Genomic DNA, 19,028 nt, shown 5'->3' on the forward strand with positions numbered 1-19,028 from the left:
CCTACAGAATGAGGAGTACTTAAACTGTTTTGAAGAGTAGATATTTTGTGAATTTACAAAATAGGAAAGAAACATGGAAAATATATTAAAACATGATTCATTGAAAGCAAAGATGAGAAAAGTGTAGACCGTTATAAAGTTCAATGACATGGTATATTCAGAAGAATAGTTAAAAGAGGGAGCTGTGGTGTGTCTGACTACTAGGGTTGTGTTTAATTTTTGCCAGCTATGTACTCCTCTTTCCCTAATCACTTATATGAGGTTCATATGCTTAGGCTTTTTTTTATATACTGTTTACATTGTACATTTTTCACATGACCAGACTTCACAGGATGGTGCTTGCTTTACACAGGAATTATGGTGTCAGTTTACAGGTAGTTTTTTTTCTACAGCCTTTAGTAACTAGCCCGTCATAGTTCCACCCATCAGCCCTTTTTCTCTGTAAGCAAACTGTTCCTTGCTGCCTCCTCCTAGCTTTGCAGTCTGGAGGAGGACACAGGGCGTCTGAAGCACAGACTTTCTTAAGTTCCTTTTCTGACAGCAGTGGTTTAACACAAGTTTTGAAACAATGCTTCGGGTGATTGTGGAATCTGCTACCAATATCCCTAAAACTAAATTTGGAAAACCGGATCCTATTGTTTCTGTTATTTTTAAAGGTAAGGAAAACTAACAAATGTACTCAATCAGATTTCTGTTTGCATATTTTTTGTAGCTTTGAGGACAAAGTGTTCTATATTGATATTTTAAAATTATGAAATACTGAAGTTACACAAAATTGAATCTCATCATAATGTTAGCAAAGACGCTTTTTACCAGAAAGACTGAAGTTATCTGCACAGGGCGTGATATGGGTGGAGTATGTTCGTGGGTGTGATTTTCTTTTTCTTGGCCTTTGGGACTGCTTTCCCAAGACTCAGTTTCCAAGCTCCTGTAAGGGTTTAGTCCTCTGCTTTTTACTTATAAATCTATTTTTAGTGGTAGTATTAATTAAAGTCTAAATTGTGCGACTTTGAGTTACAATCCAGCACCTTAACCTGTGATGTTCATGCTAAAAATCTTGCATCTTTAAAGTTTCTTTTTGATTTGGCACAGCAGCTGCTGCTCACTACCAATTTTGCTTCTGCAGCAGATCCCTTTTATTGTAATTATTTTACTAAAGTATTTTTAGCATTTCTTTTAATATTATTATTAAACCTCCTAACTTTCCATATCATACCACTTTCAGAGTTACCTACTTGTTGCTTAAGGGAGAAAGAGAAAACACTTATTAACTAACATTTATATGTAAGATTGACTGTTAATTTCATTTTGATATAAGTTTTGTAACTGATTAAAGTTTCTACGGCTGCTTCTTCCTCCAGTACCAAAAGGGGTTTAGCTACAAGTTTAGTGTTGTCACCTTCAAGGTGGAGGACCAAGACAATCTTGTATCAGGCAATCCGTCAAACAACTGTGACCAACAGTTAAATTTGCTCTTGAGAGTATTATTGCTTGAATATAAGCTGAACTGGAAACAAAATTTTCAACGGATAAAAGCAATTGCTGAGATTTGATATCTCAGCAGGGTGAGCCCAAAAGGGTGGCTACAGTGTGATGGGGAAGGGTGGTCTATCTGCTGAGAATATCTGACAAAATTGTTGCAATCTGGAAGGATTTTATTGTCAAAAAGATGTGCACCCTTTCCTCCCCTTTCCCCCTTTGTCTTAGATTTTCAGGTTTGTTAAAGTGATTAAGCTTTTCCCCCAAAGCCTCTTTACTTCCTAATACCTGAATCAAGTCTTTCTGTGTGGAACTCACAAGCGCTGTTCTAGCAAGGTAGATTTTCTCACTGTTTTCGCTTTGCCTCTTCTCTTTTTATTCCTTTTTCTCTCCTCTCTTTGCTTTCCTCCTTAGTTGTTTCTTCTTCCTATATTGTCTCTGTTCCCTCAGTCCCTATTTTTCATCTCTCAGTAGTTTTGTGTCCCTTCTCCCCTTTTTGCCCCTTGCTGATTGGTTCTGGTATCCTTTGATCTCTGTGCTTCCCTGATTTGGTGCTACTTTTCATGACCAAGTCTATTCCTCCTTCCTGAGCACACACTATTACCAATGCAAGTTTCAGAGTAGCAGCCGTGTTAGTCTGTATCTGCAAAAAGAAAAGGAGGACTTGTGGCACCTTAGAGACTAACAAATTTATTTGAGCATAAGCTTTCGTGAGCTACAGCTCACTTCATCGGATGCATACAGTGGAAAATACAATGGGGAGATTTGATATACACAGAGAACATGAAACAATGGGTGTTACCATACACACTAGCTGTAGCTCACAAAAGCTTATGCTCAAATAAATTTGTTAGTCTCTAAGGTGCCACAAGTACTCCTTTTCTTTTTGCGAATACAGACTAACACGGCTGCTACTCTGAAACCATGCTTAACTCTGTGCACCTGAGTACTCCTATTGACACGATTGAGGCCAACATTGTATTGTAAAATGTAATTTTATGATAGACTCATTATGGTATTTCACATTCAACCAACAATATTTTCTAAATTAAATTAGTCATTTAAAACTCATGGACTGGTCCTAAGAAGCATCAAGCACAGGTAACTTCTATTGATTTCAGTATATGGTTTAGAATATGTTAAAACTTCAATGGGAGTTGTGTGTGCTCAGTACCTGGATTAGGCCCTTAGACACACCAGTTATGAAAGATTTATCAGTTTAGACCCTGGTCCTGCAAACATTTATACACGAGTATCTTTACAGATAAGCAAACTCTCTGCGACTATTCACATGTGAAAATTTCTCACATTCATAAGCATTTGCAGGATCATAGCTTTAGTTTATTTTCATTAGCTTCTGGTGTGTGCTCAGTACCTGGATTAGGCCCTTAGACACACCAGTTATGAAAGATTTATCAGTTTAGACCCTGGTCCTGCAAACTTTTATACACATGAGTATCTTTACAGATAAGCAAACTCTCTGTGACTATTCACATGTGAAAATTTCTCACATTCATAAGCATTTGCAGGATCATAGTTTTAGTTTATTTTCATTAGCTTCTGATGTGTGTATCAGGTATTAAAAATACAATTTTATCTGCACCTTGAATAGAGCTCATTAGTATTCACATAGTAATGTATAGCTGGCATAATTAACATACACCGCCATATTAAGTAAATGTTATCATAAGATATGCACAAAACCCTGTAGTGATAGACTTTATCTGCACTAGTTTTTCTTTTTTTTCCCCCAAGAACTTTTATTCTAAGCCCTGTGAGCTTGACCTTTTGTTTTTTATTTACATAAGGAACAGCTCATCATTTAAAGAGAACTACACACCCAAATGTAAACTAATGCTGCAAACACAGTTAGAGGCTGTAATAGCAGAATTCTGAGCTTGTCATAATTTTGTATTAAATAAAAGCATTATTGAAATGGATAAGGAAGAAGTGTGAGAACATGCCAAAATGTCATTAAACACTAAAAGTTAAGGCAATAAAAAATTTTTACATGTGAGAGATAGTAAACTAGAAAAAAACCCTGAAACTTCCTTTAGATGTAATAGGTGACATGTTTGCTTATATGCATAATCAATAGTATGACATTTTATTGGCTTGCTACTTCCTTTTAACACGTAGCATTCAGTTCTGACTTAAAATTATTTGGAGCTATGACTTCTGTTTTGTTGGGCCAACTGGGCTAATAGTGGGCTGATGCTCTTTTTTTTTTTTTTAATCTCCTCTTCTGTGTCTAAGGGCTTGTCTAAATGGGAAAATCAATTTGCAGAATTATAGTGGCCTAATTATAAAACTTTAGCTATGCCAGTGTAAATCTCCATGGAGACACTCTGGGAATAAAAGTGATTTTGTTCCGATTTAATTACTCCACAACGTTATATTTACTGGTTTTCAGAGGTTAAAGTTTAGCCACTCTCCACATTCTGGAAGGACACAAGATACCACTGGGCAACCTTAATTCTGTCTTAATGAAGTTTTTGAGCATGTAATTATATTAAAGTTGGGGATGATGGTTTTTAAAGTATATTTTGGTAAGGAAGTGTGGCGTATTAGCCCTAATGATACCACTGTCAGATGATTTTAAAAAAGGTAGATGATAAGGGTTTTTTAACACTATATGATGCCTATTTCTGCTATTGTGCCATCCACTGAAGTCAACAATGATGAATTATAATAATGTGAGTCAATTTGACTTCTGAGGGTGAATTGATAGCAGTATGGTTAGAATTTTTAAGGAAGGAGTACCTTATCCTAAACAAAATTCATATCTAGTTAGTGAAATTCTTCTGGTTAACATGCACATCTTACCTATCAAGAACATTGACAAAGGTTCACACTAAAAATGAATTACCATTTCCAGTACAGAGTATGAGAAAATTATAGCCAGAAGTAGTTGTCATACTGTTTGGAGTGGCTCACGACCGTGAGTGCCTACCTCAGGGCAGACTTGAAAAACAGCACAGACACCCCAAACTGATGGTGTGTTCTATAATTAGATTTCATCAAGCCAGTAACAAATGTGAACTCCTGGATCACTATAACAGTCTCACCACCAACTCACCCACAATCCCTTTAAACTCTCCAGTCTATCTTGCTGCTCAGGCAAGCTGGACTTAGTGATAAATGATCACTTACACCAAAAATCACAAAATATTCAGGTTGCTTTCAGTACCAAGAGACTAGTCACTTACCCCAGATGCATTTGTATATTAGATCTCACACCAAAGACAATGCCTGTAGCCAATCCCGTAATAAACTAACAAAGGTTTATTAACTAGGAAAACGAAATGAGAGAGTTATTGACAGGTTAAACAAGGAAACATATACACCAATTAGTTGCAATCTAAATCCTAAGAGTGACAGAGTTGTAATGATCTGTCAATTCAAAGTTTTTTTTCAGGGCAGACCAAGGAGTTACCCCTGTGGCATCTCTGGCTTCAGTTTGGTTTCTCTGGCCCTGTGAGAGTTCAGATAGAAAAGAGAGAGACAATTTTCCTGTGTCTTTGTTTTATTTCTTTCATTCAGTCTCCAAGTCCATAGGACAAGTTCCCGTGTACATAGTGTTTCCAAGGTACAATAGTAGCATTCATGTCTAAACACTAAATACATTCTTATAATACCTATTTTGAGCAACATTAACAGATATGTGAACTGGTCCGGTCTCCAGCTATGAGTTTATCAGTTCTTCGCTAATGCATGAAGCCTTGGCACAAGCTGGCAACTGACCTGCCAGCATCACACCCCGAGTGCAAAACAGGTGTAGGAAAGGATGTCACTGACGGTCCTGAATATGCATCAGAATAACCCCATTCTTGATAAGGCATCAGCCACTACATTTTGCTTTCCACATTATGTCCATATCAAATTCTGGTACGGCTGGACTCCAACAAAGTAGAATTGGTTTCCTTAGCTCAGTGCAACCACATCAAAGCGGTGTGATCTGTCAAAACCTGACTTTTTTTTTTTATTACACAAACAAGGTTTACAGCCCAAACGATGGCATAGCATTCCTGCTCAATGACAGCATAGTTCTGTTCAGTATGATTAGTTTTTTTTACTCAAGAAGGCAATGGGATGTTACTTGTCTCTCCCCCCCCATTCTGCATTAGGACTGCACCTAATCTGATGTTAGAAGCATCAGTGCATGGTATAAATGATTTGCTGAAATCAGCACTGGCCAAAACAGGCTCTTTGGAAAAAGCCTCTTTTATGTCCTGAAAGCCTTTTTCACAAGCCTCTGTCCATACCATCCAGTCTTGTTTCCCCTTTTTTGTAAGGTCTGTTATGGGGGGGCCACAATGCCACTAAACCTCTTTACAAATCTCTAGTAATAGCTGGCCAGACCAATAAAGGATTAGACCTGCTTCTGGATTCGTGGGGCAGGCAAGTTCCTAATCGCTTCCTACTTTTAAAGGACCACAGCAAACAAAACCACTGCCCACCCTGTGTCCTAGGTAGGATACCTCTACAGTCCCCATTTTGCATTGGGAGACCTTGACAGTGAGGTTGGTTTCTTTAAGCCTTTGCAACACAGTTCCCATGTGAAAGGGGAGGGATAGCTCAGTGGTTTGAGCATTGGCCTGCTAAACCTGGGGTTGTGAGTTCAATTTAGGGATCTGGGGCAAAAATTGGGGATTGGTCCTGCTTTGAGCAGGGGGTTGGACTAGATGACTTCCTGAGGTCCCTTCCAACCCTGATATTCTATGATTCAAGTGTCTTGCCAGAAACTACTGAAAATGGCCAAGTCATCTATATAGGGCTTGGCAAATGGTTGTAACCCCTGCAGCACCTCATTGACAAGCCCCTGAAAGGTAGCTACTGCATTGATTAATCCAGAAGGCATACCCTTAAACTCATATAAGCCATATTCCTCTATAAAAGCTTATTTTTCTTGAGCACGAGCATCTAAGGGGATTTGCTAGTACTCATGAGTCATGCTTATGAATTTTGCACTCCCCAACACAGCCAGTAGGTCCTCTATTTGGTGTGTGGGGTATGGGTCAGGTAAGGTGATAGTATTTAGCTTCCTAAAGTCCACACAAAACCTCATGGCTTTATCCTTTTTAGGTACTGTCACAATGGGAGATACCCAGGGACTTTAGTAATTACTCCTATCTCCAGTATGCTATCTACCTCTTCCTGGATCTGTTTCTGCATTTCCCCTTTAGCACAATATGCCTTGTTAGGAGCAGGGCAGGGCCCTGCTAGTTCAATGAAATGTATAATCCTGTCAATTAAACCTGACCAGTTGGAAAATACCTGGTTTCAGAGTAACAGCCGTGTTAGTCTGTATTCGCAAAGTGCTAATAAACAATGGTCACATAAACACCACCCTATACCGGAAACCTACTGACCGCTATTCCTACCTACATGCCTCCAGCTTTCACCCTGACCACACCACACGATCCATCGTCTACAGCCAAGCTCTGCGATACAACCACATTTGCTCCAACCCCTCAGACAGAGACAAACACCTACAAGATCTCTGTCAAGCTTTTTTACAACTACAATACCCACCTGCGGTAGTGAAGAAACAGATTGATAGAGCCAGAAGAGTTCCCAGAAGTCACCTACTACAGGACAGGCCTAACAAAGAAAATAACAGAACGCCACTAGCCGTCACCTTCAGCCCCCAACTAAAACCCCTCCAACGCATTATTAAGGATCTACAACCTATCCTAAAGGATGACCCAACACTCTCACAAATCTTGGGAGACAGGCCAGTCCTTGCCTACAGACAGCCCCGCAACCTGAAGCAAATACTCACCAACAACCACATACCACACAACAGAACCACTAACCCAGGAACTTATCCTTGCAACAAAGCCCGTTGCCAATTGTGCCCACATATCTATTCAGGGGACACCATCACAGGGCCTAATAACATCAGCCACGCTATCAGAGGCTCGTTCACCTGCACATCCACCAATGTGATATATGCCATCATGTGCCAGCAATGCCCCTCTGCCATTTACATTGGTCAAACTGGACAGTCTCTACGTAAAAGAATAAATGGACATAAATCAGATGTCAAGAATTATAACATTCATAAACCAGTCGGAGAACACTTCAATTTCTCTGGTCACGCAATCACAGACATGAAGGTCGCTATCTTAAAACAAAAAAACTTCAAATTCAGACTCCAGTGAGAAACTGCTGAATTGGAATTCATTTGCAAATTGGATACTATTAATTTAGGCTTAAATAGAGACTGGGAGTGGCTAAGTCATTATGCAAGATAGCCTATTTCCCCTTGTTTTTTCCTACCCCCCCCCAGACGTTCTGGTTAAATTTGGATTTAAACTTGGAGAGTGGTCAGTTTGGATGAGCTATTGCCAGCAGGAGAGTGAGTTTGTGTGTGTGTGTGTGTCCCCCGGGGAAAAAAAAAAAGGGGGGGGGGTGAGAAAGCTTGGATTTGTGCTGGACATGGCCCACCTTGATTATCATACACATTGTAGGGAGAGTGGTCACTTTGGATGAGCTATTACCAGCAGGATAGTGAGTTTGTGTGCGTGGTTTTTGGAGGGGGGGTGAGGGGGTGAGAGAACCTGGATTTGTGCAGGAAATGGCCCACCTTGATTATCATGCACATTGTGAAGAGAGTTGTCACTTTGGATGGGCTATTACCAGAGGAGAGTGAGTTTGTGTGTGGGGGGGTGGAGGGTGAGAAAACCTGGATTTGTGCTGGAAATGGCCCAACTTGATGATCACTTTAGATAAGCTATTACCAGCAGGACAGTGGGGTGGGAGGAGGTATTGTTTCATGATCTCTGTGTGTATATAAAGTCTGCTGCAGTTTCCACGGTATGCATCCGATGAAGTGAGCTGTAGCTCACGAAAGCTCATGCTCAAATAAATTGGTTAGTCTCTAAGGTGCCACAAGTCCTCCTTTTCTTTTTGGAAAATACCTGTTTGTGGTGCTTCAAAGGGGCCAGCCTTACCTGCTTTTGGATTAGATCCAAACCCTCCCTGAACTCAATGCTTTTCAGGGGAGTTTCGTCCTTGCTCTTCCTGACCAAATCAACCAAAGGAGTATTAAATATTCCCTCATCAACACAACAAATCATATTCACTGCCATCTCCCTTTCATCAGCTTTTCATCCGTTTGCACAGCTCCCCTGCCATAGTGTTTCCTTACATCATAAGTGACCTCATTCACTCTTTCTATCACCTTATAAGGTCCTTCCCAACAATCCTACATTTTGTTTGTCCTCTCTGAAATTAGCATTAATACTAAATAACCAATATCAAATTATCTTTTTTCAGTATTCCTGTTATACCAAGCTTTTGCGATTCCTGACTTCTATCAAGGTTCTGCTGCATTAATTTAATCATAGCCTGTAAATTCTTAAAATGAGTGACATACTCCCCTACAGGCTTTCCTGTCCCCTCAGTACTGCCCTCCCAAGAACCTCAAATCTGCCTCCCCTCAACTTGCCTCCCACGCAGGAGATCAAAGGGGGCAAAGGCAGTAGATTCTTAGGGGAAATATCTGTACACATATAACAGATAAGGAAGCAACATGGCCCAGTCATCCTCACACTTGGTGACATACGTTTTCAGCATAGCTTTCAAAGTCCCATTATATCTTAGAAACCATTAGTTTCTGGATGGTAGAGGGCAGTTGTTAGATGCCTCACTCCACATTATAATTCTCTGTAACTTTTTAAAACTAAAGACATCAAGTTTGCCCCACAATCAGTCAAGATTTCTCTGGGAAAATCTAGTCTGCTAAAAATGGTGAATATAGCTGTAGCTACAGTCTGAGCTTTAACATTAGATAGTGTTGTGGCTTCAAGGTACATGGTGGCAGAATGCACCACAAGTATATATCTCTTTCCATTCCTGGAAGGTTCAGTGAGGGGGCCCCACAATATCCACAGACAGTCTGGCAAACACCTCTTTAATAATGGCCAAAAGTTGCCATGATGCTTTGCAGGGTTCCTTCAGTCTCTTAGGCCTGGTCTACACTACGAGTTTATGTCGGATTTAGCAGCATTAAATCCGAATTACCCCTGCACCCGTCCACACAACGAAGCCATTTTTTCGACATAAAGGGCTCTTAAAACCGAATTCTGTACTCCTCCCCAACGAGGGGATTAGCGCTGAAATCGACATCACTGTTTCAAATTAGGGTTAGTTTGGATGCAATTTGAAGGTATTGGCCTCCGGGAGCTATCCCACAGTGTACCATTGTGACCGCTCTGGACAGCACTCTGAACTCGGATGCACTGGCCAGGTGTACAGGAAAAGCCCTGGGAACTTTTGAATCTCATTTGAATCTCATTTCTTGTTTGGCCAGGCGAGCTCATCAGCACAGGTGACCATGCAGTCCCTTGCATCTTTACTGTTTCAAACATGTGAGACCAATAGAAATTCCATTTAAGCCTGTCACAGGTTCTCTCCACTCCTAAATGTCCTATGAATGGACAATCATAAGCTAATTGGAGCAATTCTCTCTGTATTTCTCAGACGCAACTACCTGCTTGCAAACCTCACCAGGACAACACTTTTTCCCTATGGAAACCTCCCTATATAACAAGTCTCCTTATACAAAAAATCTACCATTTCCTTTCCCAGCTGGGGTATTATATTCTGAGCTGCAACCCCTCTCCTTGTCCAGAGAAGGGTCATCTTGTTAAGCTTTCACAAACTCCTTCTGAGTCTCACCTAAGTTTAGAGCAGACTCCAGCACAGCAGAAGAATCCTCAAATTGCTTCTCAGAAGCTACTACTCTCAATAGACAAAGGACCGAGGGCATTCCTCCCCACCCCCACAACTTTGCCTGCTGTCTACAGACAGCAGGTGAGTCAGGGCCATACTCTCTCTGGCTGCATGTTATAACATGAACCTGCTTAGATGTGGCTAAAATGATAGAGGGAAACAAGAATTTATAAAGTTTGCAGATGATACCAAGCTGGGAGGGGTTGCAAGTGCTTTGGAGGATAGGATTAAAATTCAAAATGATCTGGACAAACTGGAGAAATGATCTGAAGTAAATAGGATGAAATTCAATAAGGACAAATGCAAAGTACTCCACTTAGGAAGGAACAATCAGTTGCACACATACAAAATGAGAAATGACTGCCTAGGAAGGAGTACTGTGGAAAGGGATCTAAGGATCATAGTGAATCACAAGCTAAATATGAGTCAACAGGGTAACGCTGTTGCAAAAAAAGCAAACATCATTCTGGGATGTATTAGCAGGAGTATTGTAAGCAAGACACGAGAAGTCATTCTTCTGCTCTACTCCATGCTGATTAGGCCTCAACTGGAGTATTGTGTCCAGTTCTGGGTGCCACATTTCAGGAAAGATGTGGACAAATTGGAGAAAGTCCAGAGAAGAGCAACAAAAATGATTAAAGGTCTAGAAAACATGACCTATGAGGGAAGATTGAAAAAATTGGGTTTGTTTAGTCTGGAGAAGAGAAGACTGAGAGGGGACATGGTAACAGTTTTCAAGGACATAAAAGGTTGTTACAAGGAGGAGGGAGAAAAATTGTTCTTCTTAACCTCTGAGGATAGGACAAGAGTCAATGGGCTTAAATTGCAGCAAGGGCGGTTTAGATTGGACGTTAGGAAAAACTTCCTAACTGTCAGAGTGGTTAAGCACGGGAATAAATTGCCTGGGGAGGTTGTGGAATCTCCATCACTGGGGATTTTTAAAAGCAGGTTGGACAAACACCTGTCAGGTATGGTCTAGATAATACGTAGTCCTGCCTTCAATGCAGGGGACAGGATTAGATGACCTCTCAAGGTCCCTTCCAGTTCTATGATTCTATGAAATTTCACCCTTAAAATCCTCCCACGTAAGGTGGACTTTAGTCAGGGGCACAATCACAGAAAATTGAGCCCAAACTGAAATATTTAGACTTTTGCCAGGAAGTCTGTCTTCTTCCCTTACCAAGCTTTCCTTAATCAAAGTGACCTGGGATGCCATGTCCCTTCAGCCTGTACAGTCAATGCCATTCACTCTAGCAGTTTTAATAAATTCTTTCCTACCTTACCAAGACTCAGTCCTACTGTACTTTATGAAGCCACCTGCTCCTATACTGTTTCCTCTGGGATCATGGTGTTAGCATTAGCACTCATGGTGGTAGCACTGGCACTCCCTGTGGGGGTTCTGGGCGCAGATTGTGGGGTGACCTTAAGTTTGAGGCAATTTGGTTTTATATGGCCAGGAGTCCCACAGTGATGGCAGACTACCTGCTTTCTCTTAGGGTAAGAGGTTTTAAAATCTGGGCTCCTTTGACATTTTTTAACAAAGTTGGGGGTAGGTTTATTCCTAGACCCCCTCCTCTCTCTTAACCTGGGAAACAGGAGCATTTCCCTTCCACTGTGGTTTGTGCCCCGCATGAGCCCTTGACTCAATATATTTATCTGCAATTTCTGCTGCCTCCAAAACTGTGGAAGGTTTTTTATCACAAATGGCAGCTTTTACCTCATCAGTTACTGTCCACAACAACAATTGTTCTTGAACCAGTTTTGCTGCAGCAGTTTCTATGGCATCTGGGGCAGTGGGGTGCTCAGACCCTGCTCCTTGCTCAAAGTCTATGAGCAAAGCTCTCAGTTTCTGATCAGAGGCTTTTTATGGGATAATCCCCTATTCTTACATAATTTTTCAAGGTTCTTTGTGTCAAGACCCTCATATGACTGCAATTCACTCATTGTGACTACTCTTTAATACTTAAAAACTTGATATCAAATGTAAACTTTTAACATGATTGGGGTTATGATCTATTAACCCAACTGACCAGTGGCATGAGAATCCTGCCAAGACTACACCAATTGTCACACTATCTGGAGTGAATCACGACCGTGAGTGCCTACCTCAGAGCAGACTGTCAAAAACAGGGCAGATACCCCAAACTGGTGGCTTGTTCTATAATTAGATTTCATCAAGCCAGTAACAAATGTGAACTCCTGGACCACTATAACAGTCTCACCATGGAGACATACACAGTCCCTCTAAACTCTCCAGTCTATCTTGCCACCCAGGTGAGCTGGACTTAGTGATAAATAATCACTTACACCAAAAATAATGAAATATTCAGGTTGCTTCCAGTCCCAAGAGACTAGTCACTTACCCCAGATCCATTTGTATCTTAGATCACACACCAAACACAATGCCTGTAGCCAATTCTGTAATAAACTAACTTAAAAGTCTAATAACTAAACATATACACAAATGAGTGGCAATCTAAATCCCAAGAGTGACAGAGTTGTAGGGATTTGTTAATTCAAAATGTCTTTCAGGGCGGCACCAATGGTAACCCCTGGTGATCTCTGGCTTCAGTTTGGGATCTCTGACCCTTTGAGGTTCAAACAGTGAAGCGATAGAAAATTTTCCCATGTCTTTGTTTTATTTCCTTCTTCAGCCTTCAAGTCCATCGGACAAGCTTCCTTACATGTAGCATTTCCAAGGTGTGATACAGCCATTCACCAATCCTTTGTATTGCAATGTTCCTTGATGGCCCATCTGATTTTGATAGTTCTTCTGGACAGATGGGGGGAACTCTCTCCCCATCTGAGTTCACAAGTTCAGAGCAAACATTTTCTAAGTTATAAAGCAAAACTTACATATTTCCTTATAGCATGGAATTCAGACATTATAAATAAGATTAATAAGATTACAAATAAGATTAATGCATGCAGCAACTTGCAGACATTCTATCGAGTCTAAACACTAAATACATTTTTATGAAACTAATACCTATTTTGAGCAACATTAACACATACATGAACTGGTCTGGTCTCCAGCTATGAGTTTGTCAGTTCTTAGCTAATGCCTGCAGTCTTGGCAAAAGCTGCCATCTGGCCTGCCAGCGTCACAGTAGTACAATAAATCTATTTGTAAACTTAAAATGACAAAGATGAAGCAGGGGAGATATAACCTGCCTTTATTTCTGGTCTCTGTAAGTTAAGTGTGCTTTGTTAACAAAGAAAGTAATATAAAAATATCCTATATTCCTTACCTCAGGGTGAGGCCAAAAGAAAAACAATAGATGGCCCACTGCCCTACTGTGCAAATTTACCCAGATTTGATTCTCATCAAATGATATGATTTTGAGTCTTGCTTTTCATGGCTGGGTTCACAGCTAGTGGGGGAGTACCTGATATCAAAGCGACCCCATTTGCTGAAGAATGGGTGATGCTGAAGGGCCCCAAAGGGAATCCTCTTGGCCAAAAAATGTTGCTATAGTATAGTATCTTAAATGGGAAGGGAAAAGTTTTATGCTGCAGGTACAAAAACATAAAGTAAAATAAGTGGCATTAAAAGAATGGTAAAATAGACAAATACGAAGAGGCAACATAAAATGAAGGGAATAAACACTAAAAATCAACCTCAAATGTGTTAACTCCACATATGGACTGACTCAACTTATGTATGTTTTTTTAACAAAATCCTGCTAATTTAACCCAAAATCCTTCTCATTACTTTCAAATATATGACATAACATTTTTTTTCTCAGCATACACCATAGTATGTATAGTATAAATGAAATCATGAACCTTATTTTTATTTTACTATTATTTTTTAGTAATTAGTACTAGGTAGTCAAGAATGAGCTCTCCCCCTTGTCAAGAGGGATCCTGGCCAGTGTTTACACTACACGGACCCTCACATTACTCTACAGGATTGTGACTGAAGTGTTAGCTGGCTTGAGTCAGGATTGTAGTGCTTGTATCCATCAGTTCAATCAGGGCTGTCTCTATGGTACAATTTCCCCATTACATGGAACTGCCAGTAGGACAATCCCACCTTCTGTTGACCAAAAGACTGGGAATCTCAAGATCTGTTCTGAACCCCAGATTTTTCAGGTAGCCGTGCTCAACAGTGCAGCATTATTGATTAGGTGACCTCAGTACATAGGATTGTGAATATAGCTGTGGGAATAATTGATTTTTCAGTTTGCTGGCCTTTCTGAAAAATCAAAAAATAAAATAAAATGAAATAAAAAAAATGAAATTTGTTTTGGGTCAAAATGAAACAAATATTTCAAAATTTTTAGAGAATTGAAAAAAACCATTTAATATTGAATGAAAAGTTTTATCTTTATTTTGAGCTTTTTAATATTTAAAATTAAGGAAATTCTAAAAAGTCATTTTAAATTAAAAAATCAAAATATTTAATTTCAGAAATATTTAATCTTGCTTAATTTCAGAACATGTGTCTTTGGTTTTCTTTTTTGACTAGCTCTAACTATGCGTGGAACTCAGGTTGATATTATGAGAATTAGTTCTTTGTTCCGCAAGATGTGAGTTTACAGCACGATAGATTAAAAATGCTTTTCCTTTGTGGTATGATGTGAGTCAGTATCCTGCATAATTTGTGGCCAATTCCTGTTACAGAAGTGTGTGTCACTTCCTTGCAATGTATATAGTATGGGCTAATTTTTCAGTGCCTTCCACTTTCATCCAATAGAAAGAGCCATCCAATCCCACCACCTGAGTAATGTGGAAACTGACTTAATATTGCCTCACTGACCTTCTCAAAGTTTTACTGACAATGTATAGTTGAAACTTGCAAATGACAATGTGAGCTTGTAATATTGCTTCACTAAAGGAGTGAAGGTAAGAAAGAGAGCAAGTAAAAAGTCTGTAAATGTCAATCTTTCTAGTGATATCTCTGTATTCAATAACTCAACGATTAGTTCACTTAGAATGGCCTTGATAATGAGTACAGCTAATATATTAGTTATTCCTGTGTGGCACACACTTCCCCTTATAAATTTGTATGTGTTCAGTGAATGTACTGTATTTTATGCTGCCAAGTGTCAAGCAAGAGACAATGTTTTCCTTCCTCCATACATATTTTTATTTTATTTTATTTTATTTTATTTTCTATATTAAAGAAAAACTCAAGACACCTAGGATCAAAATGTTAGCTGATGTAGATTTGTTATAATGGGGGAATCCTCTTGGATTCTGTTCTCCTTTCTATGGGTGAAATTCACACAGGTCTGAAGGGTTTTGTAAGAGCCTCCGCACCACTTAGTTCCCATTGTGCCTCTGAAGGGGAGGAGCTTGGGTAGAATGGCCATGCCAGACATAATCTACCCTGGTTGTGCACCATGGCTTACCCCAGGGGACACAGACTGGTTTACATTGAAGTAGAGCCAGTGTCTGGGAGCCTCCACTTAGGGGATGCAGCTATTGCAATTTATATGCTGAAATGGCAGTCAGTGCATTGATGCATTGCAAGTTGGAGGTGAGAATTCCATCCAACTAATCCCCCTATAAACCTCTGCACAGAGCCTATTTACTCAAAGGAGTGAATTTCCCCTTATACGCATGTGTAATTCTCATTAGTATCAATATCTGTGCATATGAAGCAGAGAACTTTTTAAATTTTAACTCTACATTCCTCTGCCTAGACTTTTTTTTGTTTAAATTGCTGCCATTTTACAGGAAGCTTAAAAATATTAACAACAAGAATCCAAGAACACAAACAAGGGATTAAACAAAATGAGAGATATGTTCTTATGAACAAGATCAGTCACACTGGGGCCACTGTCCAAGGCTGTTAGTCTGGCCCCTTTCATCAACACTAAACTCACATCAAAAGAAAAAGGACTAAGACACATAAAGGTTTTTAGGGGAAAGAAGCTGGTCTAGTCTGCATGAAACATTCGTTATGTGTAAACTAAATAAATGCAAACAAATTACTGTGCAAGTAAACCAACTAAAATCTATCCAAAGGAATTTTCAGCAACAAAAACTACAGATCCTGGATGGGCCAAAATAGTTTGATCACATTAAGCTTTAAAAAAGTCTTTTATGAAAGAAAATGGAAAGATTCTATTATTATTTGACTTAATATTCTAAGCCTTTAATAGAAGCAAACAATCACATTTTATTTTTATTTGCAGATGAAAAAAAGAAAACAAAGAAAATTGATAGTGAACTCAACCCTGTTTGGAACGAGGTGACATTCTCATAAAATTTTTGTTTTTGTATACGGTACAGTGCGTTATGGCTACAAAATTAGTATATTAGTCACTGCAGTTATGAATCTGAGATACAGATAGGAGTTAAAGTAAAATACTTTCCTATCAGGTGACAGTAAATGTGTTTTGCAGCTGAGTAAGCAAACACAATGTGGGATGGGTGATCCAGTGGATATAGTGTACTTGGACTTTCAGAAAGCTTTTAACAAGGTCCCTTACCAAAGGCTTGTAAGCAAAGTAAGGAGTCATGGCATTGATATTAATAGCGTCATGACTGGGTCCCTGATATGAGCACTGCCACTTTGATAATTAACTGTACACCAAGTGTAATGAAAAATGGTAATGCAAGTTAGGGCTAGGTGTCTAGAGGGGTGCCACAAAGGTCAGTGTTAGTTTTAGCTATATTTAGCATTCTCTTTAATGAGCTAGAAGAGAGGTTAAAGTGCATACTCATGAAAATCATGTGTCATCATATCTACAAATGAGAGAAGGGTGTAGAAACACAAAGGCCTGAAATCACTGGCAACCCACTTCCCCCCATGACTGAAATGGGAATAGGCCCAGGTCTTATGATGGAAAATAATTTATTCATATTAATACAAGGGAGGAGAACTAGAAACTGTAATGGGGCACTATTAAGAAACTCTCCTTTTTAATTGCAATGTGTCAGTAACAAGTCAAAATGTACTACGGACATGTTCTGAAGTTTTTCACTTCATTTTTCAGATATGCAGATGTAAGATCAGTCGGTTTAACTGTGTTACTAAATGTAATGTTCATTCATGAAAAGTTTTATTGTTTGCCTTCATAGTGTTAAGGTACTTTATATTTTAGCTGTATTGATCAGTTGTTTTTGCTCTAATTCTCTTTGTACAGATTCTTGAATTTGATTTGAAAGGGATAGCACTCGATATTTCATCATCCCTGACCATTATTGTGAAAGATTTTGAAACAATTGGACAAAACAAGTATGTACTTTTTTTCATTGTTTAATTAATCTCATTTTCAATGTAACTCAGAAGGCCAAACAAAAACTATGAATCTGATATTTCACTACAAACAAATAATTGCTGCTATTAGATTGGTTGGTTGATTGAATTGGCTGATATTTTGTTGTTTTATTGTACTGTACTCTAATGATTCTCTATACATTTTAGGCCTGTGGTCTTCTCTTTGCTCACTGTAGTCTTCTCCCTCACCAGTGTTTCTGTACTGTTGCTCTGGAGGGAGACTTCAGCCTTCTCTGTGCACTTGACCTTGTGCACAAAGTTATTTCCTCTGTTTTCTGCCCCCCTTGAGAGGCCAGAGATTGAACTTCATCCATACAATTGATATTAATGGGTTTTTGATCAAATGCATCAGACAAAAGCTCTTCCAGATAGCAGTCAGAGAACCAGTTCTAGTTAGTTTCAACAAAGTCAGTGTTCATTGGTAATTTTACAGAATTAGAAAAAAATGACAGATAGTTAAACCCATTCTTGTCTGGATGAATATTGCAGGAAGCATTGATAGATTGACACTAAACCAAAAATTATAGGCTATTGAAAGATGGTCTTATAGAAAGTATATCTGGTCTCTTCCTCAGTGGAAGATCTGTCAGAAGAAGTGTGTCTGTTTTTTTCTTACCGTTAATGCTATTGAAGAAATAGTCATGTTGTATAAAGGAAGCTATTTTTACATGAAAGGGAAAAGACATAACTAAAAGTTCAGGGGGTAATGCAATGTTCTTTGTTTTTAGTGCTGGAAGTTTTGTATCCAAGAGTTTTTATTTTTTATCCTTACATTTTTATAAAATGTTAATTAATAGAATGAGAGAGACAACACTGCAAACAACTAATAGAATAACTATCAAGCATAAACTCATCAGAAGTATTTAGTTCCCTGAATTGTTTAAAAAGGCAAACTATGTATTTTTAATAAATAAATGTTTGAAAGCTAAAATTAAATAGAATATATAAAGTCCTGTAAATTAAGCTGGTCAGTATAACTAAAACAAGTAAAATGCTACTGCATAGAACACTTATTAAAAAATCCAGAGAATCATTTTTTTCCAGGGGGATTGTGTAGTTCCTGGAATACAAAACTTTCATGTTTGGGATATATGCTTATAAGCAATTTCCTATATATGTTAGAAAGATTTGCTATGTTGCAAAATGCATTTTGCATAAAACTATACATTATGCATGGAAAGGTTTCACTGCAATTAAATCATGGCCTACTTATGTACAGTATGTAGATAACATTGCAGTATAGATATTCAGTATTTTGTCATAATTATTATTTGTATTGCCACAGTGCCTATGAGCCCTAGTTGTGGACCCCATTGTGCTAGGCACTGTACAAACACAGAACATGTGCTCCAACGTGTTTTTCATGGTTCTGAATGGCATGATTGGGCAATGAGTACAAACAATGCTAGAGGCAAAATACAGATGTGTTGTTTTTGTATGATTAAAGCTTTAATTTGTCCTTAATATCAGAACTGAAGGTGTGCAGGATACCTGAAAACAGTGTGTATAGACACACCCCATAAGAGGATGATGTTTAACTTACAGACTGTGAAAGTATTAATGACCGTTT

At 38.9% G+C, this 19,028-nt stretch overlaps 1 protein-coding gene across 3 annotated transcripts in view; it reads left to right on the plus strand.

Moving 5' to 3' along the window:
• The first annotated feature begins 452 nt into the window (after positions 1 to 452).
• Positions 453 to 19,028, plus strand: part of MYOF (myoferlin) — a 109,270-nt gene continuing 90,694 nt past the window's right edge. For all 3 annotated transcript variants that reach the window (XR_007357703.2, XM_048858413.2, XM_075130960.1), the window contains exons 1-3: positions 453 to 656; positions 16,371 to 16,426; positions 17,325 to 17,416. Coding sequence is in view for 2 of the 3 variants with exons in the window: in XM_048858413.2 (XP_048714370.2) it covers positions 569 to 656; positions 16,371 to 16,426; positions 17,325 to 17,416 (236 nt within the window). In the remaining variant the exon portion in view is untranslated. The remainder of the gene's footprint in view (positions 657 to 16,370; positions 16,427 to 17,324; positions 17,417 to 19,028) is intronic.

The sequence above is a fragment of the Caretta caretta genome, chromosome 7 (assembly GCF_965140235.1).
Source record: "Caretta caretta isolate rCarCar2 chromosome 7, rCarCar1.hap1, whole genome shotgun sequence".
Classification (NCBI taxonomy): domain Eukaryota; kingdom Metazoa; phylum Chordata; order Testudines; family Cheloniidae; genus Caretta; species Caretta caretta.